General features: G+C 44.8%; 1 protein-coding gene across 1 annotated transcript in view; it reads right to left on the bottom strand.

The window, feature by feature from the left end:
- Positions 1–26,975, bottom strand: part of PTCHD1 (patched domain containing 1) — a 45,910-nt gene extending 18,935 nt beyond the window's left edge. The window contains exons 1-2 of the mRNA XM_012569445.5: positions 26,056–26,975; positions 13,139–13,799 (exon numbers count right to left, since the gene is read on the bottom strand). Of these exons, the coding sequence (XP_012424899.5) occupies positions 13,139–13,799; positions 26,056–26,484 (1,090 nt within the window). The 5' untranslated portion in view covers positions 26,485–26,975. The remainder of the gene's footprint in view (positions 1–13,138; positions 13,800–26,055) is intronic.

Raw genomic sequence — 26,975 nt, 5'->3', positions numbered from 1 at the left:
CTCAGGCATTACTTCTCCTCTCCTACTGTATTAGTATTAATAGCCACATGGTTACTAATTCACCTGTTTTAGTCTACACTGGACTAAAGGAATGGTGGGGGGATCAGAAAGTAGCCTTTTTTCTTTTTTCTTTTTTTTTTTTTAAGTTTATTTTGAAACAAAAAGTAACCTTTTCGTGATGTGGATGGCACAAAAGACTGTCTGAAATGGGTAATGACTCATGGTAGGATATATGGGAGCCTTATAAACTGGGTGGCTGAAAATTTGAAATGGAAGCATGCTCTGATGGCATTTTGGAGCCTAAGTGAGGATTTTGATTTAAGGTTTTTGCTTGCACTGTAATGGCTGCATCCCTGTAACACTATCAGTTCAGCTGGACCAGTGTTGTCCCACTCAGGTTGATTTAAGTCTGAAATCACCCCACTGAATTGGAGCACTTGTCTGCAAGAGGAATTTAGTGTCCTGTGAAAAAGGATGTGAATGTACAAAGGACAAACTATGTTGCACCAGCTTTCTTTGTGGGTATCTGTGAAGCACAGCTTGATTCACATTCAAAGTGGAGTGAAATATCATCTGCAGAGACAAACACCAGATGAATTAACATGAAATAACTAGGATGCTGTAAATTCATATCCCAGCTTGCTGCCAATGCAGGCAAGGTCTCAAGAACTGCTCTTGTGTGCAAAAATAGTACATAGGAGATCAGAATCATATCGCAGGAATTGCCCTTTCCAAATCGGTACCTGCAATAACATATGATATAATGAAGGTGCAATGAATTTTCCTAGCTGACAGTATTAAAAATAACAATGTACACTGCTCAACTCTAGAACTGCTTTCTACAGTAATGTCAACAAAGAGGGTGAGATAATTTCCCCCTGCTGACTTATTTTTTTCCAGCTAGATCAGTGATCTCATCTCCCATCTTCTGACAAGCCAAGTGAAACCACTAATCCAGACTCCCTTTGTCACAGGAGCTGCAATCAACCAGTTGTTGCCTAAATACCTGGCCTGCCTCATGTGGCCTCTCCCAGCAGGCTCGATTTCAGCCTGGACCATATAGCAGGCTCAAACTGCTACTGGATGTGACAGGCAGAGCAAGAATGTTTGCATCCAGCTGAAGCAAACATCTGGCTCCATACCCTGTTCTCACTAAAACAATAAAATACTACAGCTAAACGAGATCCTTCAGCATGCAGACAGAATCAGCACTAGCCTAATTTATACAACACTTTTCGCTGAGTGGATAACAATTGACTGGCAAGGGTTGAGCTGACCAGCTATACCATCATTAGCACACTGTTGTAACAAACCCTAAGCAATGTCCAACTTAGTGGTCCATAAATGGTGCAACACATGAATGTAAAACATAAATGGTTTTGCTGCATGAATGTCAGACGTGAAGGAGGGTGTGGATTGCTGAACATCCCACAGTGCAGACTTGTCTGTCCCAAACATTTGTGCAGAGCTGAGAAATGCACTGTGAATCCTACTTGCTTTTCCTACACTTGCCTGTTTGTGGGAGCCCAGTTCACAGTGTAGAGTAAAATCCTGGAGGATACTAACATCCTGTAAGGTAGTCATCTAAACAACTGTGTTTCCAGGCAGCAGTGTTTGTCTCAGGGAAATTGTGACTATGGGACTGCAGGCTCTGGACAGTTGAGTGGTGTTAAATGCATCCCTTTTGGCAAAGTGATTGAAGTCCCAGCCACACAACTGCAGCCTGACCTCATTTCATACCTCTAAGAACAGGTTCAAAGGCCAAGTAAGCCTGAATGCTATGTGCAGGCATGGAACATGGATTCAGGACACATGAAGAGCAACATGGGGTAGGATGCACTGGTATAAGTATGGGCTATATGTATTGCAGTGCTTTATTCACCTCCTGTCCCACAGACTCTACATGTCAGTATTGTAACTGCATTACAGGTATGACATCACACTTCAAACACATGGTAATGGTACTGTTGGGTAGACTGAGTATTTGCAATTATTGCTTTAAAGGGTACTAAATTTTACACATATTATCACCTAAGAAGTACTATGGCTGCAGGTGCTAACATCTGACTTGGGATCTTCCCGAAGGAGAAACATACTGAAATTAGGTAGGTGAGCCTGTTAGGTATCTAGGCATGAAACTGTTTGATCAGTCTCTGGTTTTGCTTTATATTTGATTAGTAGCCATTCACCCTCAAGTGTCAGGCTGATCTGTCCAACAGATTTACAACAGCACTGGCCATCCCAGTCAGAAAGCCCCATGCATGCCCAAGTATTCCTCAACTTACTACCAGCATCAAAAACACAGGATCTTGGTGCATGCACACCAGATAAAAATCTGCCTCAGTCTCTGGAGAGAGAGCTGTGTTTTGCACTGTATCTACTTGGCAACAAAGTAAGAGAAACCAAAATGTTTAATAATATTCTCTCAGAATCTGCTGTGTTTCACAGCTGTGGGCGGCTGTGCCCACAGAAATGCACTGTGAAGAGAAAGTGTCCCCGTGCAGCACACACTGGCTTGGTTGGTGTGTGCAGAGAAGACATCTTCAGCTGGTGCTCAGTGCTTCACACTGGAGACCACAATGATATTTTCAGTCGTAGATCCTGCTGAAAGGCTCTCTGGGCCATTAAGCCTGCGCTCAAATTGCTGAATGCACAGTCAGGAAAATGGAGTGTGTCTGCAAATCCAGCCCAAGGCTGAGGCCTCATTCAGGTCTTGTGCAGCCCAGTCCCCCAGTCAAAAAAGGGGAGTAGGTTCCTCAAAAGACTCGTATGGATCTGCTGCACCAGAGTAATTTAGGTCCTAATCTTCTGGCAATGAATGTCTGCCATAATATCCTACATTCTTAAACTGAGCTTTTGGAAATGGAGCACCCAGTCAACTGTTTGCTGTCCTGTGAAACTGTTTTGGTCAGGTGTAGCCCTTTCTGACCTGTACTAAAAAGCATACATCTGCACAACGCAGGCACAGACAAAATGAAATCATCCCCTTGGTCTCACCCTGAACTGTGGGGACACAGTCAGCAATGCTTGGGATACGTGGTGCACACCAACTATAAACTCCCCAGTATGATTTTTTTATCATGGAAAACAAACAACAAGGAGCCAATATTTTCACAACCTAATTTTAAAACTATGATCACATATTACACATACACACACACTCATACACACACAGATATATATATATATAAACCATGATGACATGTAAGTATTGAAATGAAAATCATTCTACACATAAATCTCTGTCTTTGAAGAAATAAATGCACATACACAAGAAACACATAGACATTCTATAATTTTTCTACCTATTTAAGGCGAAAATAAACAAAGAGAATGAGAAGTATTTTAATTAAGTAGAATTAAACAATGCCTTGGTATTCATAATCCTAGACTTCACCACAATCCCTAATCAACAATGGTGGTAACATGGTTCACTACTTTTTATTTTTGGAGTATTTTAGAGCTATTTACTAATAAAAAAAACCCTTACTATTTAATATTGCATTTTCAAATTATTTTTTTAAAGTATACCAAATTCTGTTTACATTAACAGCCTCCTACTGTAATGATTATACATGCAATTCAGCACTTACATGGTCAATCCTGAACAGACCCATTGATTTCAATTAAATAAAGTTATTGTTTTAGGTTTTGGGAGAATTATGGATGTTTTTATTGTATCACCCTTTTTTACTTTTGAAACAATGTAATATTTGAGGTTTTTTTGTTACAGTGATAGCAAGAATGTCATATAAACACATTTTTAAAAAGAGATACATTTGAGAGAAAGTTTGAGTGGCTCTTGTATTTTGATAAGCAAACTATGTTATAGTTCAAAATCTACTTTTATATATAAAGAGAACATTTATTCCACCTAAAAAAAAATCAGTAAAGGGTTGTTTTGGCATTTAAATAGCAGGCTGACAACTCTATTTAAATGTGTCACTTGCTTTCCTATGTTCCTATGTTTCCAAAAGACCTGGCAAAAGTTAAAAGTCATATTTCTTTCAGTGCAACAGAAGGAGCTGTGCTTTAGCAAAATTTGGTTTTAGCTGCTGGAATATTTATGTCTGCATGGTTTGCTCATCTACTGACTCCCCAGACCTGTTTCAGATCTGAACCAAAAGCATTTAAGCCACACCTGTGCCACACGTGCCAGTCTGTGCTTCTGGAACAAACACCAGGGAGCACCTGGCTCTGTCTGGCCTCCAAAGAGCCCCAAAGCCCTCCCAGGAACCCCTATTCATCCTCTTGAGCTCAGAAACACCAGAAAATCTCCCAGGAAGCAGAGAGCCCTGCCTAAGCTGTGTTTTGAAGAGAGGAGAAGGCCACAAGGAGGATGACAAGAGGAGGAGGGCAGGGGTCTCTTCACCACGGCTGCTGGCATGGGGTGCAGACCCCAGGGTGTGTGGGGAGCCAGGACCACCCTGTGCACCAGGGGAGCTGCACAGGATGGGAGAATGCCATGCCAGGACAGTAAAGGAATGAAGGTATGGCTGGCAAGATAAGTTTCCCTGTGGTGCATGTAACTCAAGCCTCACTGGCTGAGGAGGTGGTCACAGGTGGAGTTAGTCTGTTAAGAAACCTGGGTTCGTCTCACTCATGACATGCTATGACTCATATCAGCAGACAAAATTGAAAACTGATTTTCATCACAAAGTGATTTTTGGACAGATTTTATGTATGCTGTGGAAAGGAAACACTTAAAAGTGAGAGCCTCCTGGAATCACCCATGCTAGGTTAATATTTACCATGTTACAGAACAGCCAAAGGACATTCAGCAAACCTCCTGAAGATGGAGTAAGACATTTGGGTACATGGAGTAAGACATTTGGGTACATTTGGGGCAAACATGTTTTAAATCTGCTTTAAATTTCTAGGCTAAAATATCATTTGCTTCTAGGATTGCTGTCCCAGTGGAACATGAATTTGTTTACCACTCTTCAAGTTTCTCTTTTTCTGGTGAGAAAGCTACAACTGCAACATCCCAGGCATACACTTAAATTCTCCTGTTTTAGTGATGTTTGTCACTACTCTTACTCATAACATATAGATCAACCATATGTGAAACACAATGTTCAGAAAATTGCAAAAATTCAGTTAAAGCACATCCAACCTATTATTTTTACTGATTAAAAAAGAAAAAAAAAAAAACAAACAAAAAACCCAGCTTTGGTACTCAACTTCGGCTTTTCACAAAGCATCCAGACTTACTCCAATTTATTTAATCCACCTCTGGATTCTCTGCCAGAGGTTTCATGACCTGAAAATGACTGGTCCCCTCTCTGCATACCTCTAGGCTGTTGCATATTTGAGGGATATAATTTATTTGAAGCTCACAACCTTCACCTTCTCTCTCACAGACAGACCTAAAATGAAGTCATATCAGTTCCTTCTGACATTCCCCAGGTCTTCATTGACCATCTAGGCCCAGTAAATAAAGTGTACCACAAACATACATACATTCTACATGTAGATATAGACATAGAGAAAAGGTTCCTTTCTTTAACCTCTGAATAACCTCTGAACTTCCAGTATATTCTCATATATGTGAAAGTTTCTCTTGAGGGACTTCACTACTTGAAGAAAATCAGGATGTCAGTGCCAAACTCTTGGTACCTGTGATTGTTTGGGACACCTCTGACAAAGCCGTCCATTGAGCCCTTGCATGCATTGAGTTCCCCACAGTTAAAAGAATGCAGACAGTAAAAGTGCAACAGCTTTCTGTTACTCTTTGCATAAATGAATGTTCATTGAACACGCTGCATCACCTGTAAGGTACTTTTCACAAGTGTATATTGGAGCACCAAAAATGAAGAGGAAATGGCTGTACAGCACTTGGTTTCAATATTAAGATGTTCTCTGGACTGACTTCCTATGGATACAGCTCCTCTCTTCCAAAAAACATTGTAAATTATCTGAGTCATCAGCAGTCTTCTGAAGCCAAGAAGCACGTATGTGTGCAGGGATTTCACTGGGCTTTGTGGTGGTGAAGGGGGAACTTGGACACCATGTTTGCTCTATGTCATGTGGCTCATGTCATATATCATGTCAGCTCTACCTGCTGCTTTTGACTTGCTCAGGAAAGGGCTAGAGTCTAAAACAGTCTGCCACCATTGGTTTTTCAAGTATATTTCTTTTTCACACAATAATGGCTCCTGTGTTTGGGCTCCTTAAAGGGTTTGAGACATCATCCCTCAGGAGGAAAGCTGGAGTGAGGAAGACCAGCAGGTGGAGGAGGTGATTTATCAGCTCCACTTTGGGTGGAAAGTGTTGACTTTGGTGAGAGGACTAATTGGTACACTGAGTGAGGAGGGGTGGCCTGGGAACCTACTTCTGCTCTTATTCCCTCTTCCACACGAGGAACAGAAATGCCAGGTGATGCTTGAAGGACTGCAGAAGATGCATGGCTGCTTAGAGATGTCATAAAAGACTGAGGAACTGAGAACAGAAAAGGGAGAAGAAAAAAGCATGATGAGGAAAATGACATGCCTGGGGTTCTGTCTGTTCAGTGTAGATAGAACCAGATAATTTTATTCATTTCTTAGAAGAGGGATGAAAGGAACAAACCACAAAATGCTTTAGAACTGTAACTGAGCTGTGCAGGGTTGAACTGGGAAAGCTGAGCAGATGGAGTGACAAAAAAACCAAGTGTACTTCCAGGGCACTCTTGGAGTGCTTTGGCAGTATGAAAAAGGAAAGGATGAATGGTGGGAATCACAAGCAGCTGAGATACAACTGCAGGGCATAGTGGGGACCTATCTGAGTGCCAAGGAAGTTGTTGAGGAATATAGGGAAAATGGTGGGAGCAATGGGCCCAGCTGTGGCTGAGGAGAGGGGAGGATGAGAGAGGAGAAATTTAAAGAAAACCCAACCAAAATGGCAGAAAGGACACACTGACAGGAATGTGAAAAGCAGCAGAAAAGATGAAGAAGGAAGCTTAGGGAGACCAAAAGATGCTGAGAGTTGTGCAGGCATTAGGAAGGAGATGCCACGGCCTGGAGGAGGAACATGGGTGAGACCTGCTGGAGAAGGCTGCCAGATATTGCAAAAGGGATGGATGAGATGGGAGAAAGGGACATGGGGGCAGCCAGCTGAGCCAGCTGAAGGAGGTCATGCTTTTTCACAGCATGAAAAGACAGCAGAGGGACAATTGCACAGGTAGAGTGAGAAAGCTTAGCTGGGGAATTAAAAAAACAGACTCAGTAAGCTTCACATTTTTATTAACTGGCAGCAGGGAAATTGGTGGAAAAATACAAAGTCAAACATTTGGGGGTGTGTGTTACTTCTGTATGCAGACTGAAAGGCACTGGGGAGACCTTTGGAGGGGCTGTTTCTCTCTTTGAAACTCTCTATATGGAACCAGTGTTGACTCTTCAGTTTTATGGAACATAGCAAACACTTGGATGCTTGATAGGGAAGATAATGGATGCTTTTTGGGTGTATAAATTTGGCATATGTTGCAACTCCCTACCAGCATGTTCTTCCAGAGAACTAAGCACCAGCCAGGCCAGGTGCCTTACAGGCACTGAGGCACAGCACCAGTGAGCCCCATGTACTGGTGTGTGCTGGCCTGAACGCCCTCAGGTTTTTGTGCTGGTTGTCAGCTGTCCTGCTTGGTTTAGTTGCCTGTTGCCTTGGGGTCTCTAACCTTCAGCAGTCCTCTCATTTGCTCTCCTGTTCTTTTCACTCCTATCATCAAACACATTGACCTCCCCTCTTCTTCTTTTGTCTTTTTCCTTCCAGCTTTCTTTCCCAACTGTCTCTGACCTCAGATCTCATCTATGGTGCTCCAACTTTTTCATCTGTCAAGCCCCCATACAGGTATCAGTTCACTTCTCCATGAGCACAGTTCTCCCCCAGGCAAGCCACATGGACAGTGTGCAGTCAACAAATTTGTGTTTCTAAGAAGTGACTGGAACTGCTCTGCATCTATAAGGTGCCACTATGAGCCATGGTTCCTCCAGGTGCTCCAAAGTGCTCCACACCTCACCTGCTCCTGTGACCCCTCCTGCCAGATGCAGCCCTGTAAGGCTGTCCTTCTCCCCCTGACTTTCCTCCACTTGAGACTGAACCTCAGGAGAACCCTGCCTGGGTCCTACCTGACATTTCCACCTGCTCCTTCCCACTCATCCCTCCCTGGCTCTCTCTGTTGACTGCTTTTCCCTTCTCTCATCTGAGAAAGGGCATGCTGCAGGGCGGGACGCGATGGAGGTTTTAAGAAGGGGTTTTCATTTGTCCCTGTTTTCGCTGAGTTTCGCACACGGCCGGCTACCATTTCCTTTTACAGTGTGCTACAAGCTCAAGCCACTCTCATATCTTCTACCTGGTTTTCCTCTGCCAGCACTAGAGGCTAAATATAAGCTCTGGGAGCTGGCCCCGAGTCCCTGCCCATATCTGGCAGCGCCCGGCGTTCCACCGCGGTTTCACACAGCCGATGCTTTTCACGAACTTGGCAGCTGCAGAGAGCCACTTCTCCCCGAGTAAGCTGCATTCATTTCTGAAGGAACAGCAAACACATTACTAGTTTGCAGTGCAAAGGGCTATGTTGCAATTTTCTTTTGAGTGCCTAGGTTCCACTCTGCCTCTGGGAAGGAAAAAAATTCACGCCAAAAACTTGTTCAGACAGCGCTGGTTGTTGTCCAATGATTTGTGTGGTAACATTGTGATTTTTTGAGGAAAACATTATTTTTAAAGGTTTGGCAGTTTTTAAACAGCATTTAATGTGTAAGGGAAACTTATGATGGATATATTAGCATCTGTGCCAGACCAAACATCTGTAGTTTTTAATGAAGAAGGCAATAGGAAATCAGAATTTTAATTCTGTTTTTCAGCTCACACTATAAATCAGCTATTTTAAACCCAACCTAATTGTAGGATTTTTTTTTTTTTGTTCCTATGGTCAAAAATGAACATCCCTAATTCAGCAAAGTATTCACAAGATCTAGACATGTCAGCAAACTTGTCCTTAAATTACTTTTTTGCACACTGGTAGATGTGGATGGCAGTTTGAAAAAACCACAGAGACATACGCTAATTCATAAGATGTCCTGATGAATGGTGGGAGCCTGCTAGTTTTCCCAGGTTTTAGGCTTCACTTTCAGGTTAGAAGTACCTGTGTTAACCTATAACTGGAGAAGAGCAGTTCCCAGTTTGACTTGACAAAGAAAAGAGTGGCTGCAGCCAGCCTGCACTCTGCTGCCTCACCCCACAGCCCCTCAGTGGGGTTCAGGCCTGCCCCAGCCACAACCTCTTGCAGCTGGACCTCCAGGCACAAAAGGGAACCTTCACTCTTTTAGTATCTACTGAGGAAGGGAGTGTTTGGCAACATTTCTCCTGGCTTCAGTTTTTGCCATCGAGTTAGAAATCAGGGATGGCAAAAAAGAAACATGCCTCACCATAAAAATCGTCACAGTAGTGACATATTCAGACTATGTAGAGTCATCTTTTGTAAGATGGGGTACAGTAATGTGCTTTAATTAAAAAGTAAAATAAATTAGAATAAGCTACCACGATTAAAACCAAAATATGAAGTATTTAAACTGTCATGTCATATTTAACAGGTGGAGTAGGCAAAAGATATTCCTGCCTACACTTACACAGCCTGAGTTTAAGACTGTAATTTGGTAAGTCATGGTAATTTAGTAACTTTTAAAATTCCCTGTTGATGCAAAAGCTGAGGATTCAACATCTCCAGAGGCTGGTACCCTTCACCGTAGCTTGTTTGTTCTTGGAAATGGCTGATGAATAAGGGATGTCAAAGAAAACAGGATAAATGAAAGAAGTATTACAGAGCACTTTGATCAGACTATTTTCCAGACATACTGCCTATATTTTTAGAATGGGCTTGTGACTGGACAACCTATTCAGAAAGTAATTCTTGAAAATATGAAAAGGTTGATAATTGCAAAACACTGCTGACCAGCTAATACATCTTGGAGACAGTGATGGTCTCCAGATAAACTTATTGAGGAGAAATGGTGTGAGATAAACAACCTATAATTCAGCAAGGACAAGGGCAAACTTCAACATGTTGTTTGGAATAAATGACTGTGAAAACAGGGTAGAAAATGACATGAAGGATCTGTGAATTACCATGTACCACCAACCAAATGCCAACCATTTCATACCGCTGAGAAAAAAATGAATGACATATGGCGATGTATGAACAGCAGTGCCATATGCAAGATGTGAAAAAACATCCTCCTACTCTACGTGCTGCTGAAAGCCTCAGTCTGAATCCTGTGCCTGAATTTAGGCACCACACTCCCTGGAAGATGTGGAATGGACAAAAGTAAGAAGATTGCTGGAAGTCTGGTAAACATAGTCTGAGGAAAGCTGGGATGAAAAGGAAGAAGACTGGGCAAGTGAGAGTAGTACCAAATACGCAAAGAAAATGAAAATAAATTGTTTTCTAGATGCAATGGATAAATAAGGAGGACAGCTAAGTTGCAAAAGGGGAACTCAGGTTAGACATGATGCAAATGCTGTAGTGGTTGTGCAGTGAAACACAGGAGGAAGTGGTCCAAGGAGGAGACAAAGTGCATGATGAAAACTATTTGCTATGAAAGATGTAATCTCATCCTGTGTCAAATGATGTCTGGAGAGTGTCCCCCCGCCTCCGCAACGCTGATGAAAAGTTTAAAATCCTCAGCTGCTATAAACCAGGGAAACTTCATTAATGATGTATACCAGTAAAGGGGCTGTGCCTGAAATGTGTCCGGTGTAATCATTTTTTCTATCTCATTTCTGCTTTTAGCCATGAGATTATGAGTAATAGACACAGAGCTACATCGTTAGCCAGAAATCCTTTAGCTTTCTAAAGGTCAGTTAATCTATGATCTAATCTGACGGTCACTGAAATTAAGTGGAAGCAGTTCAGCAGGCTATAATGGAGGGTTCTTGGTGTCTGCAGCCTTCAGTTGCTTTGACTTAAAACATCCTTTATAAGCAAAACAACATGTAGGTATGAAATGCATTTCAAAACGCATGCTGAATCTTTTCGTCGTACTTCAGGAAGAGAAAAAAATGGCCAACCTGCCTTTCTAGCTATCTGCCAGTTTAAACGGTTCTTATTAAAAACTCCATAATGCTGTCAGTGCCTTCTGTTCACCTGTTGATATTCCCATCCCTTGGGATGTTCTATGCAGCTGGGGAAGCAGGCAAGATTTACACAAACTTGGCTACTTTATCTTGACTTGTTCACAGTGGGAGCTGAGCTGCCTTTTTTAGAGTTGAATACTTAAACCAAGCAAGACCAAAAAAAAAAAAAATCAGGAAAAAGAAAAAAAAAAAAGAAAAGCAGAGTTGACTATACAGCTTGGCACTTAATGGAGCACTAAAATAGACACGTGAAACTTTTCATAGTTATCTGTAAGTCTTCAAGGATTTCAAGTCTCAGCATTGTCACTACTAGTAAATTAAAGATCTGAAAGGTTGTCCCAGTGAGCAGATATTTCATCCCTAAATGAAGTTAAGATTTCATATTTTTGAGTCAGTTTCCCCACGTACTTTCACTTCATATGTCTGGACTTTAGATTGCTTTTCTGCCACTCTTGTAACACGTCTGAAAATCCCCTCCTATCTAAAGTTACACTTAATATATACTACTTAGTTTGAGGAATTGAATTTTATAATACATAAACAGGCATAAAAACCCACCAAAGAAACCAGAGACTCAGGTCAGAAAGATACCCTTCTTTTGACTCTGACTTTCTTGCACTGCATTTCCTCTAGATTACCATGTAGTTTAATTTTCACAGATGTCATCTGAAAATGACAGCCGATGTAATGTAGCTGAATTCTGTTTGTCACCAAATATATTCTGTATGTTAACTGGTAGTGTGATGCACTGAAGCATAGTCTTTAATTAAAGTGCAACAATACCACAGTGCAGCAGCACTACGGTACCGGCACGGCACAGGAACCTGGTGCTGGATATAAAAATAGCTGTGCTCAAAACGTGTCATATCACTACATGATGAGACTAAGCCAGTGGAGACACTCTTACACTTGAAACCTGAAGTATTACTGAACACTGATTTTCAGCTGGGGAAACTGTGATCAAATCAATGCATGTATTATTCTCCACAAATGAATAATGGCGTGAACAAGGACATATTAAACACCTACAGTGCACAAAGCTTTTCACACTGGTTATGAACCAAAAACAAACAAAGAGACTGTGAACTCTCCAGAGCTCTCGTTTTGTCTCCTGTGAAGTCCTCCTGCCTCTCTGGGTACAATATGCAGAATTCCCACAAACGCCCTGGTGCCAGCAGGAGAGGGCTCTGACTCTGGGTTGGGAGCAAAATGACCAGACTTCTGTCCTCCCCTTTCCTACCATTGACAAAAACAAAACAAAACAAACTGAAACCACTCCATACTCCACAGTGAGTGAAGGTGGTACAAAACCCAGGGAGATAAAGGATCTCTGCTGGCACAGGAGCCAGCGAGCAGCCAGTGCCACTTTCCTCCGTAACCCTGTGCTGTGGGATGTGCTGAGGCTGAGCTTGCAGGTCCATCCCTGACCAGGGGTGCCAATGTTCTCTCCCCCAGGGCTGTGAAACTCTCCCTACACTTGCTCAGCCAATACAGGGACTTCTGGAGAAATGCAACCCGGAACCAACCGCTGCTTTTATCCCACAGGCAGGCACCTGCCAAATCAGGACAGCATTGCTCTGGTCTCCAAAGGAGCCACTCCCTATATGCCCAACATGGGCAGCCCTTTGACTTGCCAGCACAGCTGATGCTATCAGTGTTGCATGGGGACCACTGCAAAGGTCTCCCTCCAAAACCAGAATCAAACATCCACAAACATGCCCAAGCAGCAGCTGGGCTCCCTCCCTGCAAAAGGCATGGCATTTGCACATCCTTGTTCCTTGCTACTGCACAGGAACACATCCACAACCCTCGGCTCCACATCCCACGGCATTGTGCTATGCCATACTGGAGCCCCAGGCATAATTTTAACATCCAGGCACCATAAAAACAGTTTAGGAAAAGAGGCAGTGTGGATGTGGCATGGGGCAGCGCTGCAGGAATGAGACAACAGGAACCATGCAGTGATGCTTGTCTGCTTGCTGGGAAATGCATCAAGGAGGCACAAACACACAAAAGAGAGAGAGGAGATAGTTACCTAACATGACGAAGGGGATTCCCAGGAAGGTGGAATTGTATTTCCCACCAGTGAGATTGATGATCCCAGCAGCAGTCAGGGTGGCAAGGGTCACTGTCAGCAATCCCAGCAGGCCAAGCCAGGGTTTGCTGCGAACACAATCCTGCATGGAGCAGCAGAGAATGGCCAAGGTGACCACAAGGACCAAGCTTGTGATCAGGTAGCGTTCTGACACCCTGCTTGTCTTCTGGAAATCCTCCTTCAGCGAAGAGGAAGTGAAAGGATACATTTTGACTTTCCTGTTGGATTTCTGGAAAAGTTCAACAGTGTCACAAAAAATGGATTCCCACTTCTCTGCCACCATGTCATTCAAGGAGTTGATTGCCTGCAAGTAGTAGGTGAGCTGAATGGCTTCTGCAGACTTCACCCGGTCCTTGCTGTGCACAGTAACCCCACCGAGCTGATGCCCATTATACACTTCCCTGCCATCCTTTAAGTGAGTAATCGGATAAGTGATTGCAAAATTAGTTCGATTAGAAGAACGAGCAGCCTTTAATTCCTCCAGTACATGCACTATGTCGTCCACTATGCATGTCTTGTCATTGTTCAGGATACATATATGGGCAAACGTGTAATTGAAACCAGGTCTTTGAACTTGGATCCTGGTCACTGCAGAGTGCAACTACAAGGGAAAAAGAAATCACACACGTTATTCATCAGTTCATCTTGCACAGTAGCAGCCAGAACGACAGCAGCTCCTCAGCACCGTCCCTTGTCTGTTTGATCTAAGCAACAACAACAAAAGTTCCGGTCACTGCAGTATTAATAGCACACTCATTGCAAAAAAAAAAAAAAAAAAGAAAAACACCAAAAAAACAAAACAAAACAAAACAAAAAAAAAACCAAAAAAAAAAAGGAAAAAGAAAAAAGGAAACATGCATCAAACTAGCAGTATTATTCCCCTGCTGTGTCCTTTGCTGCTAACTCTGGCATAATGTGATGTGTGTATGTGCCACATGCAGCTGCTGTTTGGCCTCTCTAAATAAGTAAAGTCAACAGGTCCAGCTAAAGTGTCCAGGGACACTGTTGTGCTCAGGATTGCCAATTATTCTCTCAAGAAATCAACTTGAGGTGTAGAAGGCAGAAGAACATCGTGACCAGGTGTGCCACCTGCGCAGGATGCACTGGCAGGCTGGCAGTGCAGGGCACCAGCACAGGCCACAGCTGCATGTCCTGCGTATAGAGACGGCTGGCACAGCAGGGAACAGAGATCTGGCAATAACTAATTTGCCCTCTTTTCTCCTCCCTCTTTCCCCCATCAAATCCTCAGTAGTCTGAGAGCAGGAAGCAATGGCAGAGACAGACACTGGTTTTCTCTTGCTCTCTCTGAGAGGTTCTGTTTATGAGTGAGGGTCCCCTAACTTTAGGGTTTGTAGGTTATTTTTTGGGTCTAGCAGCTCTTAGTACACCTTCCTTTTTGTTTCTCATCCTTCTGAAATTTTCCATGCCTGAGCTCTGACCCAAAAATATTCAGTTATTTCTGAGCATCTGAAAGGCAGAAAAAAATTAACAATCTCTTGTTGAAAAAATATAGAAAACACTTGCAACTTTTTCTGAATCCATTTTAGTCAACATAGAAGAAAAAAGAAATTTAAAATATGGCAAAAGTTACAATGTTTTTCAAAAAATAAAATATTGAGTTTGCTAATGTATATCATTCTGTCTGATGAGAAACAATTTAAAAAATACAAGATAATGTACAGGAGAGTAGTAGAGCTTGTACACTCTTCTGAGGACAAAGGAAAAAATGTCTAATAATCCTGGCTAACCTCCTGTGTCTGTTGAAAGCTAAATAGTCATAGTGACTTTTGTATGGTATTTGAGAAATTTGCAGCACCCCACCGAGCCACCCTCCCCCTTCCTAATTTATATGGTACTATCAATATGATTGTTTTGTGATTACATTGCACACTCTGTCATGGGTAGAAATTTAGTTATGTTGCCTCCATTCCTCAGGATAATGTGACATCATATAGACAAAGATTACAGCATTCCTATATTCTCATCTTGTTCCTCTAGCAGTTTGAGGGTGCATTTTTCCACCTTTGAGTAGTTTTAATTTTTTTGACAGAAATAACAGTTCAATACTGACATTAGGAAGATAAGTTTGAGATAAGTTTAGGAAGATTAGAGTTTAGGAAGACATTAGGAAGATAAGGTTGAACTGAACTAACAATTTTTTTTACAGTACTGTGAGAACATGATACCTGGCCATGGTGAGAAGCAAAATTTTCTATTGTGGTGGGAGAAAAAATGTAACTGTCTGTGCAACAGATTAGGGTCTTTTGCACAATTTTCTTCTAAAACAAAACAAAATAAAATATTTGCAGGAACATGACAATGAACCTCTATGGGGAATGCTTCCCATCTTTTCAGATTGGAGTTGCAAAGTTCCACTGTTTTGGGGCACAAATTCTATTGTATGTGACTACGGTTGGGAAAAAAATGCCCTGATTTACCAGATCAAAGACAGAGATCTGATTTTAATTTTTTTACAATGGGAGCTACTGAATGGTTTTCATTGACAACAGCTATAAAACCAGACGTCACATAAAGAAGTGCAGCTGAGAGAAACCAGGAGGAATAGAAGGAATTTCCTGCCTTAATTAGATTCACAATACAACTCCTTCAGAGAGGATCTGTGGAGTGACACGGTGCAGAAGAAACTAAACTGACACGCAACTTTTATCAAACAGTGTGTGTTGCTATTTACCCACCCAGCCTCACTGTAGAATTTGCTTCCTTCCACATCTGAAGCACTTTCTTTTAATATTTAGTTTATAAAATAACCTCATCTATTACAGCTATTACTTCATCTTTAGTGAATGGCTAGAAGCTAAATGTCATACCTAAAATACTCCTTTCCTCTTGGAAATGATCCTTTCAGGCTAAGGAGTTTGTTCTGCAGCAGTGGCCTGGTGCTTCTGAGATCGTGCTGGGCTGGACAGGGCAGGACCTGCCCATCCCACTGCTCAGCAATGGGGCTTTGGGGAAGAGAGGGAAGCAGGCAGACAGCTCTGTGTCCTGGCACATCCTGGCAGCCGAGCAGTCCCCGGAGCTGGCTGCAAGCTTGTGCACTTTAGAGCAGCTATGAGATAAATTCCGAGCTTTGCCAGTGGCCACAGTGCTTGGTCTCAAATTGGCGGCAAACAGCCAAAGAAGAGGAAAACTTGCCATTCCCTCCATCCCAACAAAGCGTGCTGAGAACTGCACCAGCATGCCCAAGGATTCAGCACTGGGAATTCAGACCCAGACCTTCCTTCTCAAGACAAACACAACATTTTATCTGCACTTTTTTCAGACTTGATGCTAGGAAAGCCCTCTGCTGCCTCAGTGCAGGGCAGGGGTGTGCTGCAGCATGGCTGCAGGCTCTCTCCCTTTCTCCCTTTGCTTGCCTGTGGCAGCCTGTGAGCCACAGGATGCTGCCTCCTCCCTGATGAGAGCTGCAGTCCCATGGCACTCTCCTTTCTGCTGCCATGCTGGGAATTCAGCTGCGGCCACACAGATTGTTCCACCCATCCAGAGGCCACAGTCATAACCCAGGGTGACTGGTTTCCACAGAAAACAGAAGCTCCAAGAGCTTACAAGGGCACATCCTGTGAGTCCAAAGGATTGCACAGTCTGCAATTTGGCTTGCCTATGGTACACCAGGAGGTCCCCCAGGAAACTTCAGTCTGATGGTAAAGGCTGTTGTGTGATGGGGACAACATCAGCAATATGCTAATGCATAATGCATATTGCACTCCTCAGTGCAGAGGATTCTAATAGCAAGTAACCATACCCAGAATAAACCTGGCACCTAGTCCTGGGACAAATCAAATGACTGACTAAATGATCCTCATTTATCCAGCCGTTCTTATCTTTACCGATCCTATTAGGATAAAGGGAAATTTAAAGGAATAACAAAACTTGAATGAATGTTTTTTCTTGAAGGGAGACATGCACTGCTTGCTCACCCCTCCCAGTTTTTTCAGCTAGCTAACAGTGCAAGGAACCAAAAAGCAGTTCACTGCTGAGATGCCAGAGCACTGCAGCATGAGAACTGCACAGCACCGCCTAAGCTCTCTCACCATGGTGGCACACGGTCCCTGAGAGTGATCTGATATGAAATAATAAAATCCACTTCTTCCTTTTGCCATTGTTTAAACAGTGACCATTCCTTGGACTTCCCCTCTCCCTTCTGAAAATGGTATTTATGTGTCCTGCACCACCACAGAGATTTCTAGAACAGTGTTTTCCTTTAGTCATTTGCATTTGGTAACATCTTGGTTTTGGTCTTTGCTTACTTTAAGTCCCATGCTCACTCGGTTATTTATTTTAGACAGGGAAGAATGATGGCTTCAACAAAGAGACAAATCTCTTTCAGCCAGTATCTCCAGGTGAGGGCTGTACTGGTCTCACACCTCCCCACCAAGCCATGTTTAAGCCTGTGTCACAGCTGACAGATGAGAGGTGGTGAAATTGCACTTTCCTGCCTGTGAATACCACAGGTATGCCAGCTGGTTCTGTCCACAGGCCAGGAGGGGACGCCAGGAAACAAAAATACTTCCACTTATCCTGGACTATGCCGTTTGCACCAGGGCCTCAGAGAGCCACGGCTGGAAGTTCTTCAAACTGTTTTATTTTTGCTGGTCCTCCTACCTCTGCCACCAGCAGAGGAAGAGAGGTGCTGGGAAGCAGAGCCCCTCAGTAGGGTCAGTTTGGGTGCCCTGGGATGGCCAAGCCCCACACTGGGCTCTGTGAGCTGGCTCTCCACTGTACAGAGCTTGGCACAACTTTCAGCAGTGCCATCAAAGCTGAGCCTGAGGGCAAAAGGGTTGTACTTGAAGATGTATGGTCATGACAGAAAGGAAAGCTTGTTTTTATTCTTAAGTCCTTGCAAAAAATTCAGGAAGCTACAAGAAGGGGTGAGAAAAACCTGTACCCCTTTGCTTTGTGGAGAAATCCTTGAATTCAAAAGTGAGAAGGTATTACCAGAATTTTGTTAATTTAATCAGGTAACAAAGAAGCCTGCAGCCTCCCTGTGAAGGAAACAGATCCCTTCCCAGCAGGGATGGGTTAGAAACTGCTGATTCATTTGCAAAATGGTCCAATCCCAGAAATCCTTTAAGCTCACATTACATAATTTCCTACCTCAATCAAATCTATGGGCAAAGGGGATGAGGACAGAACCACCAGTGTCCCACTTGGATCTCACCTCGCTGGTGGCACAGCTTTGCTCCCAGGGAAACTCCACAGTGACAGTGACAGCAAAATGCAATGGGACCATTCAGTTTTCAACAAGTTGCCATGCCCAGCTCATGAAAACACATCCTGACTCTCTTGGAAGCAGGGTCAGTCACAGACACCATTTTTAATCATAAGGATGTGTACAACTACCTCCTGCTTATCATGTATACCTCAAAAATATGTTTGGTTTTGCTGCCGAGCAGTGATATGTGGTGTTTATAGAGGACATCACTCATTGTAAGGACTCGACTATACTTTGTACTTGACATACAGTCAATGAATGGCCAATGAGACAAAACTAGTTGGATATATGGATGTCTTCCTGCACTGCAAATGATCTGGCACGCAGACATGTTTTACTCTCAGGAGCATCATCTTTGCAAAGCTGTATTACTTTGTTGTTGCTGCTATTATTTGACTTATTTAGTCTTGCAGTCTCCATCTGATGGTTCAAATCCAATATTAGCTTCGGTTTTCAGTGTTGCCACTCTTAGAATATTTTCGCTGTAATTTTCACCAAGTCTGTTTTTATTGTGAGTCCTGGAGCCTGAAGTATTGTGAAATTTTTTTTTTTTAATCTCAGCTTTCATAAAAAAAAAAGAAAAAACTAGACTGATCTCGTGGTTATGGAGGAAAGACTGAGAAGGCTCTGAACTCATTACCTATTACTGCTTAAAATTTTATCACTGTTTTGGATTCAAGACTTAAAAACTAGAAAGCAGGATGAAGACAATAATTTTAAATATACACTTCATTTTTATGAGAAGCTGGTTTACTCTTTTAGTAATTTTCACAGGTAACTTGTGCCAAGGAAAATGAAGAGGAGCAAATGCCTTTAATGGATAGCTATAAATTTCGCCACTTTTTCTATGATCTCAGTAATCTCTGGCATTTCATACCTTTGCAGTGTACTTTTTTATTCACGTCAAGAGGTGGCCTCAGTCAAAACGTAAAAAGGTTTTGAGAAGGAAAAGACTTGCACAGCTTCCAGCTTAATTTACAAAAAAAATCCCCACTGTGAGTTCTGCAGATATGGGCAGAATTAAACTTTCAAGAGTGCATTTTCATCAGAAGGTGCAGAGAGGGAGGGCAAGGAGCCCCTGGCCAGGGTTGTACCCTGCTGTCAGTCCGAGACTGTGGGTCCAGGGCAGAGGTTCAAAGAGGGTGGTGGGCAGTGGCTCCTGACCACGCCAGCCTACAAGGGATGAAGGGTGTGCAAACAGCTGACAGAAGAAGCCAACAGATCCTAATGGCTTGGGAGAAACATTAGAAGTCACAGCTGGAGAGCAAGCAGCACGGATCGCTCTGAGTAGTTTGGCTCTTTTTCTCAGCTCTACAATCAGGTTTCCTGAAGAGACACTAAGATACTAATTATGCACGGGATTTAATTTTGCAACTGATTTTTTCAGCTTGTCCAAAACACAATGATTTATCTTTTCTCCGAACATTTTTCAGAAAAATAAAATCTAAAAATTGTTCAAACTACAAGTCATCAACTGAGGGACAACTATTAGTGCTCGAAGCGGCAGATGTGCGTACATTTACATTTCCATCTGTCTTCTTGGTAGCTACAGAAAATCGCTAGGTATGATTTTTCTTTTCTAATCGGAAGCGAAGAAGCTTTTCTAATCAATACTATCTTAATTCTGACACCTTGTAAATCTGCCTGAATTTGTTCCACCAAGAGAAGCCCACTCTGTTTTTTTGGGCTGACTGCTGCTGGATGACAGGACACCTGGGCAGCAGAAACCTCCCTGCACAGCCTGGTGTGCGGCAACAAGATCAATTTTTCATGATGGGGAAAAAAGAATAAAACTTCGCTCTTGTGTCTGATCTTACATCAGTTCCACCATGGGTGACTTTCTCCATGCCCTTCAGATGTCTCCATGAACACCCTTCCATCTTTACACTGCTTCTTGGGGGGCTTTTGCCAAGCAGAAGCCTGAGGAACATCCCCTTCTGCACCGCAGGGAAACCTTAACAGCTGCGGGTCCACAGCCCACGGTGTTATTAACAACTCCGCTCCTCCTTCTGTCTCCCAATAGGAGAGAGGGGGTTCTCCTGCTGTAAACCCCAACTTAAAGGCAGGGCCTTGTCACAGCTTTTAGGAAGTACAAACGTGGTCAATGGGGAGGCCTGGCAGCTCTCCCTCAGCCCTGTGACACCGCCTGGGGGTGGCCTGGTCTCGGTGGCTGTGACACACAGATGTCCCTGGCTTCTGATGCCGGCCCTGCCCGCTCGTGTGCTCTCCCTGAGGGGTGATGCCCCCAGCACACACAAGACATCCAGCCACCTACTGAAAACACCTGTCCTTCATGTGTTCTGCTTGCTAGAGAGGGAGCAAAGTCTGACCTTCCAAGGCAGGAAAGGCAAGGCAGTGGGATGCTGGGCATTCTGAGCACGGGCGGCTCGGCTGGCAGCAGCGCAGGGTGGTAGGGAGCATCACACCACGAGTGAAGCAGGAGGGAGAGCGGAGGGGCCCTGTCCTGACTGGTGCTACTGGAGCAGGGCCGGGGGGTGGTGGGCACCAGGGGGATGTGATCTTCCTCCCAGGCAACTTTAGGACTCCTGCTCCAAGCACTGACCAGTGCCTGCGGGAGAGACTAAACCCTCTTGCCTGCAGAAATCACTGTGAGGAGCTGCTGCTGCTGACACCGGGAGCTCAGGGGGGTTTCTGCACACACTTCCACACTATCCTTGCAACGTGCTATTTACCTTCCCTCTTCCTTGGCTGTGCCCAGATCTTACCTGCATATCTTAATTCTCATCTGTTTTCGCATAAGATACATTTTAGCCCTGCAGCATTGTGCTGCTATGACAACAGGCTTGCACTTCTGCTGCTTTCACACCCTTGTTTTTCTCGTATTAGGACTCTTCCCCTCATCTTACAGCCTTGCTCTAAAGACATGACTTCATCCTTTATTTTGTTTGCAGCAGAATGCACTGTATGTTCTATTGACTGTTTCCCAAGAAGTGTTTTTAGTGCCCGAGCTACCTTGAGAATGTGTAGACCTACTACATCCATTGCTAGATCCACAGCTGACTGGCTGTGTCCAGGCATTCAGGAGTAGCCAAAAGTTTCTAAAAAGGGGTACCTTGTGTTACTCAGGATCGCAACAGACCCAGCTTTCTGCTCTGCTGAACAACCACAACCCACTTCCACTGACTTTGGAAGTAATGATTTAAGTGTGCCATGTTTGTACAGCAAAGCAATTGGGAATACCACAGACAAGGGAATGTGGTTATTTCTAAACACGGTTGTTTCCTCCACGAATTTCCTCACACGTACAAAGTGAGTGAGGAAATCCGTGAGGACCGTAGACAGAGCGTGCCAACACACACGTTAACAGGAACAGAATAATTAAGGAGCAGAGAGAGGAAATAAAACCCCAACAAGTATCAAGTCTGCAAGATTTTGAAGCGAAACTGTTTTGTTCTGCAGCTATTAGAAGCTATGAAGTTCTTAAATAAATGTGTCCTTAAACAGAAATACCTGACTTTACTTCATTTTTGTGTACAAATACATATTTAGTTACCTAGAGCAAATAACGGCCAGTTTATGAGAGAAGCAATCTATAAGCACTACAAATCTGTAGTTAGTAAAGGTTTCTTTAAGAAAAAAAACCCTCTCATCTACAGATTTTTATAGAAGGAAACTGCAAATACAATCCCCTTCAGTAAGGTGTGTTACATTTCAATCCCTTTTCATCTTTATGTCTTGATATCTTAAGTGGAGTTTTCACAAAAAAAAATATTAGTACTGTGTTATTGTTATAAACACAGTAATGGAAATGGAAGAGAGATTATTTTTCTGCAACAAAAAGGTAAATCTTTAATTTAAAAAAGTCTTTAGTATGGTGCAGTTAACTCACTGTTAGCATAGAGGAATAAACAGAATCAGAAGGATCAGTGTCTCAAATTCTGTCTAAGTTAGAATGTATTTTCTGAGGTTCAAAAATCTGTCTAGGTCTGTATTCCCAAGAGTTTGTATAACTTTAACCTAACAAGTCTCTCACTGCAAGTGAAAATATCACTGTGAAATGATAGGGGGGCTGTTCTTACACTATTTTGAGGGGGGATTCTAGGTTTTCTTAGACAATTTCTACAGACTTTATATAATCATCTGAACCTCTGCATGATGGTCCACACCAAGTATCCCAATTATTTTTGCTTTACTAATCACTCATTGGAAATACAGGGGTAAAAACACACTTTCTTCAATTAGATGTTTTTACCTCCTACCTCTCTCTCTCAAAAGACAAATCTTGAGGAAGAAACGTCCTGCACACCAACAGCACAGGATGCCAGTTCCCTATGCTCAGCTATAGAGCAGGTACTGCAGCAAGTAAAATTTCATTATTGTCCTCCCACGATATCTCAGTCTCAGGATGCATCTCTTCCATATCTGAGATTCTACCAAGGCTTTTTATTGGAACACCTATTCAAGATCAGAGACTGAGGATATGTTTAGATTTCTCCCTTCTGCAGATGACTATGGCAGCTGGAAATGCAATGTTGGGATGGCAGGCCTAGAATGGTGTAAGCACAGGGAGCTATGAGAACGATGGATAGAGATTTACACAAAAATAAGAAATAGAAGAGTACCTGGCATCGTCTCAAAAGCAAAACTGTTCTATAAGGGAGCCACACACCCTTCTGCTAATGAGGAGAGACCCTGTGTGGAGCAGCTTGTGTGTCCAGCAGGACCTGGGGCTGTCCTGGGAGCAGCCAGCGTGGCACTGGCAGATGTGCGCTGACAGCAGGAGCCCTTCAGCATCCCCTGCTCTGGGAGCGCTGCCTGGCCCTGGGCTGAGGCTGTTCTGAGGCTGAGCCCTGCCCAGAATCCCTGCCCAGCCAGCACAAGGTACCTGCAGCACTGGCAATGGTGACTTTCTCAGCCTGGTAATGAGCCCACCAGGTACTGCACTAAGCTAACCAGAGTGCTTTAGAGATGTACCACAAGAGTCATTTCATTCAATAATGAACTGACTTGGATGTTAGACTGATTAACTTTTGACAGGTCTATGTTTCAGTTTCAATTGCTCAGAGCCCAAAACTTTGTATCCCTTTGCTAAGGAACAGTAACAGAAGCTGACTTCTTCCTCTGCCTAGATCCGGGAAAATCTTTCCTTGGCACAAGACTAGGGAAGCTGTAGCTGCTCATTCTTTTCTCTCTTTGGCAGGTGAGGTGGGATATGGCAGGTAAGGAAACCGACAAGATGTGCTGCAAGAGCATTCAGCATCTGCCTGGGGCAACCATCCTCCTGTGCCTCCCATCCTCCTGCTTGTGGGTGGAGATGCAGCAACAGCCATGTGGGAGGAGCCAGCGCCCAACCTGACATTTATTCTAAAGCAAAACCTCTCCCTCGGGGAGGTCATCCTCCAGAAAAGGAAAGATAAGCAAAAGCTGCCGTGTAGGTTCTCTGCCTTGCCTGTGCTTACATGGCAGCTTTAGATACGTGAGTGGGATTTACTCTGTGGTTTCACCCAGGACACTGATTTACAAGCACAGTCCTTGGAGCTGGTTGGCTCTGGACTGCAGCTGGGGCTGCCTTTGCTCCCTTCTCCCTTTCATGCAACCGAATGTGCATAGGAAAGCCTTGATGGCCACCTTTTCCTCTCCCCTTCCCTTGTGGGCCCTGTTAGCACAAGATGATGTAGGCCTGCATCACCACAGATGTAACAATATTGGGAGCTAGGAGCCCTCATCCTGCCCTCCTGTTTTGCTGTTCTGTGGCCCATGGGACGGGTCACCCAGAGGGTTGGACAGGCAGTTGCCTGAGCCTGCCTCTGCCTTCAAACAGAAGCATAATCAGGACAAGGAACTTAATCCATTCTACACAAAGCATATTAGAATTAACTAGATAAGTAAAGAGTTGGAAATAATGCATCAGACACGCCTGACAATGTCTAAACAATCAAATGGCAATGGTGTTCATTATCTCACTAAAAGAAAATAATAATTTTTAGTGAATTCTGCCTATTAAAAATGAGGCTGTGTTAAATACTGACAGAACTTTTAAAGTTTTAGCTCTTTTGCTGACATGATAAATCTTATGCAGAAGTTTGCCTGCAGAAAGATTCTGAGTACCATTTATTTGTGTGTCACTCTGCTATTGATAAAACTACAGATCTCCAGAGAAAGCGGTACAGAGAAAAAAATCCATTATCATTATTATCCTATGACTGAGTAAATGTGCACATACTGGATGCAAATGCAATTCACAGTGCAAGAAAATGAAGGAATGAAAATCATTTCTCTAGAGTTTTCTCATTCGCCAGTAACATTGCTGTTACTGTACTTAGTGAGTCGACACTCATTAAATGTTTGCTCATTACTGTTGGGTAATACGTCAAAATGAAAACAGAAAACACTGTGTAGCTCTGTACCACAGTTCTGTATGTGCCTACAGTGGAAATGAAATATAAATATATTCACTGTAACACTTATTTCATTGTTTAGTAAAGAGAGAGGTCTCCCTGAAGTCTCTTACAATAGGTGTTTGCATCTGTTTTTTCATTTCAGAAGAGACACTCCTTGAAGCGATAAAGAAGAATTAAGATTGGCTTTTATATGGGCTGACAGTTTGACATTCAGGGGAAAAAAACCACAACAAAACAATGCTGAAATCTTCTGGGTTTCCATAAGGCAACAGCAAAAATGTGCAGGATTGAGCTAGCCACACCTCTGCTTATTTCCAAATGTTCCTTGCCTTTTTCTTGAGTGAACTTGACCCTCCTAACACTCAAGTTTTTGCATCTATCATCCCTGTTTTTCTTTCCAGGATTGTTCAAGACTACTGGGGCATAAACTAGAGTACCAGCTTCAAGAAGCGCAGGTTTCTGACATGTTATGATATACAGTACAGTGAGATGTCCTGTCAGATTGTGACTCGCACACTCTGTGCTGCTCAAGTGGGAAGATACTGCCCGCTCTAACTTGAACAGGCAGCACAGGCTGCACCATGCCTGCAGTCTGTAGCTGGGCTGGGTTTTCTCTTCATCTATGAAACCGGTGGTGGTGGGCTGGGAGCGGAGGGGAAAAAAGCACTACTCACTAAAAATAAGCTGCTGAGTTATATCATTTGCCTTGATGAGCAGTGAGAAGAAGGTTTTGTGCTGCCCCTCTCCATGCAGAAGTGCAGTCCAGACACAGCAGCAGCCCCCCAAACCATTCTCGGCAGCCTGATAGACTGGTACCTAACTGTTTTTGAAGTTTGAGTTTATGAAAGCCCGAGACGCCCTAACTCGGGAGCACAACTGCCACGCGAGTAGAGAGACACCGAAAAAATTATTTAAGCCAGCCAGACTGCCCTTCTCGCTCACCCAAAGCACACAAAAGCAAAACGGGGAAAACAGAAAAAGATGGGGGGGGGGGGGGGTAGAAAATAAAAAAAGGAGGGAGAGAGCGGAGCCCGCGGCGCTGGCGGGGAGCGCGGTGCCGGCTCCCCGCGGCGGGCTGGCGTCCCAACTGTTGCAGGGAGGTGACCGGGGAGCTGCGGTGGCAGCGGCCGTGCCTGGCGGGCAGAGCGCGGCATGCGCGGGTGGCTCCGCGCCGGTCGGCAGGTGCGGGGAGCGGGGCGGGATGCGGAGCGCCGGGAGCCAGGCGGGGTAGCGATGCTCGGGGCCGGGGGACCCGCCGGGGTTACCTTGAGGATGAGATCAGTGTGGTGCTGGTCCAGCATGTTGGCCTTGCGGAAGGAGGTGATGATCACCCGGCCGTACCTCCCAGGCGTCTGCAGGTCGGAGTAGAGCCGGTGCTTGGAGCGGTTCACCGGGAAGAGGCTGTCCACCAGGTTCCTCTCGATCTTGGCCAGGCTGTGCGTGGGGGCCAGGAGGTGCTCCACGCTCTCCTCCACCTGGTAGCGGCTGAAGCTGGCGCCGAGCAGGATGGAGATGAGCACGGGTGCCGAGGCGAAGAACACCGGGTGGCTGGCGACGAAGTGGCCGAGCCGGGAGAAGGACGTCCCCAGCCCCCTGTGCAAGACCTGCCGCAACATCCTAGTGCGGAGGGCGCGCAGGAGAGCGAGCGCCGCGCCGGGGCCCCCGCAGCTCCCCCACGGCCCCCTCAAGACCATGGGGCAGCCCCGCCGGGCGCCGCCTCCCCGCCGGCCGCGGCTGCGGGGGGCCGGGGGCCGCCGCCGCGCGTGTGCGTGTGTGTGCGGTGTGTGTGCGCGCCCGCCCGCCCGTGTGCGTGCGCGGGGCGGCTCGGGCGCTCGTCCTCCCGCAACGCCGCCGTGCCCGAGAGGAGTTTCCCAGCCCCTCGGTGCCCGACTTCCCAACCCGCCGCCCCTCGCCGCGGAGCGGCGGCGCGGACCGCCGGGGGGGTGTGTGTAGGGGGGCAGCCCCGCCGCCGCCCCGCCGCGGGAAGGGGAAGGGGCAAGCGCCGCTCCCCGCCCCCGCCGCGGAGTTTGCGCGGGAGCGGGGCTGCCCGCAGACTGCTGACTAATCCCCCGGCCGCGGCGGGCGAGGCGAGGCGGGGCGGGCGCGCAAAGCCCTCCGCGGCGCCCCCGCCGCCGCCGCCCTCCGCCCAGGGGCGCGGGGCCACGCCGGGCGGCGCCGAGCACGG

Source organism: Taeniopygia guttata, chromosome 1 (genome assembly GCF_048771995.1).
Source record: "Taeniopygia guttata chromosome 1, bTaeGut7.mat, whole genome shotgun sequence".
NCBI lineage: Eukaryota > Metazoa > Chordata > Aves > Passeriformes > Estrildidae > Taeniopygia > Taeniopygia guttata.
The sequence above is the reverse complement of the archived record's forward strand: the minus strand, read 5'-3'. Positions and strand labels throughout refer to the sequence as shown.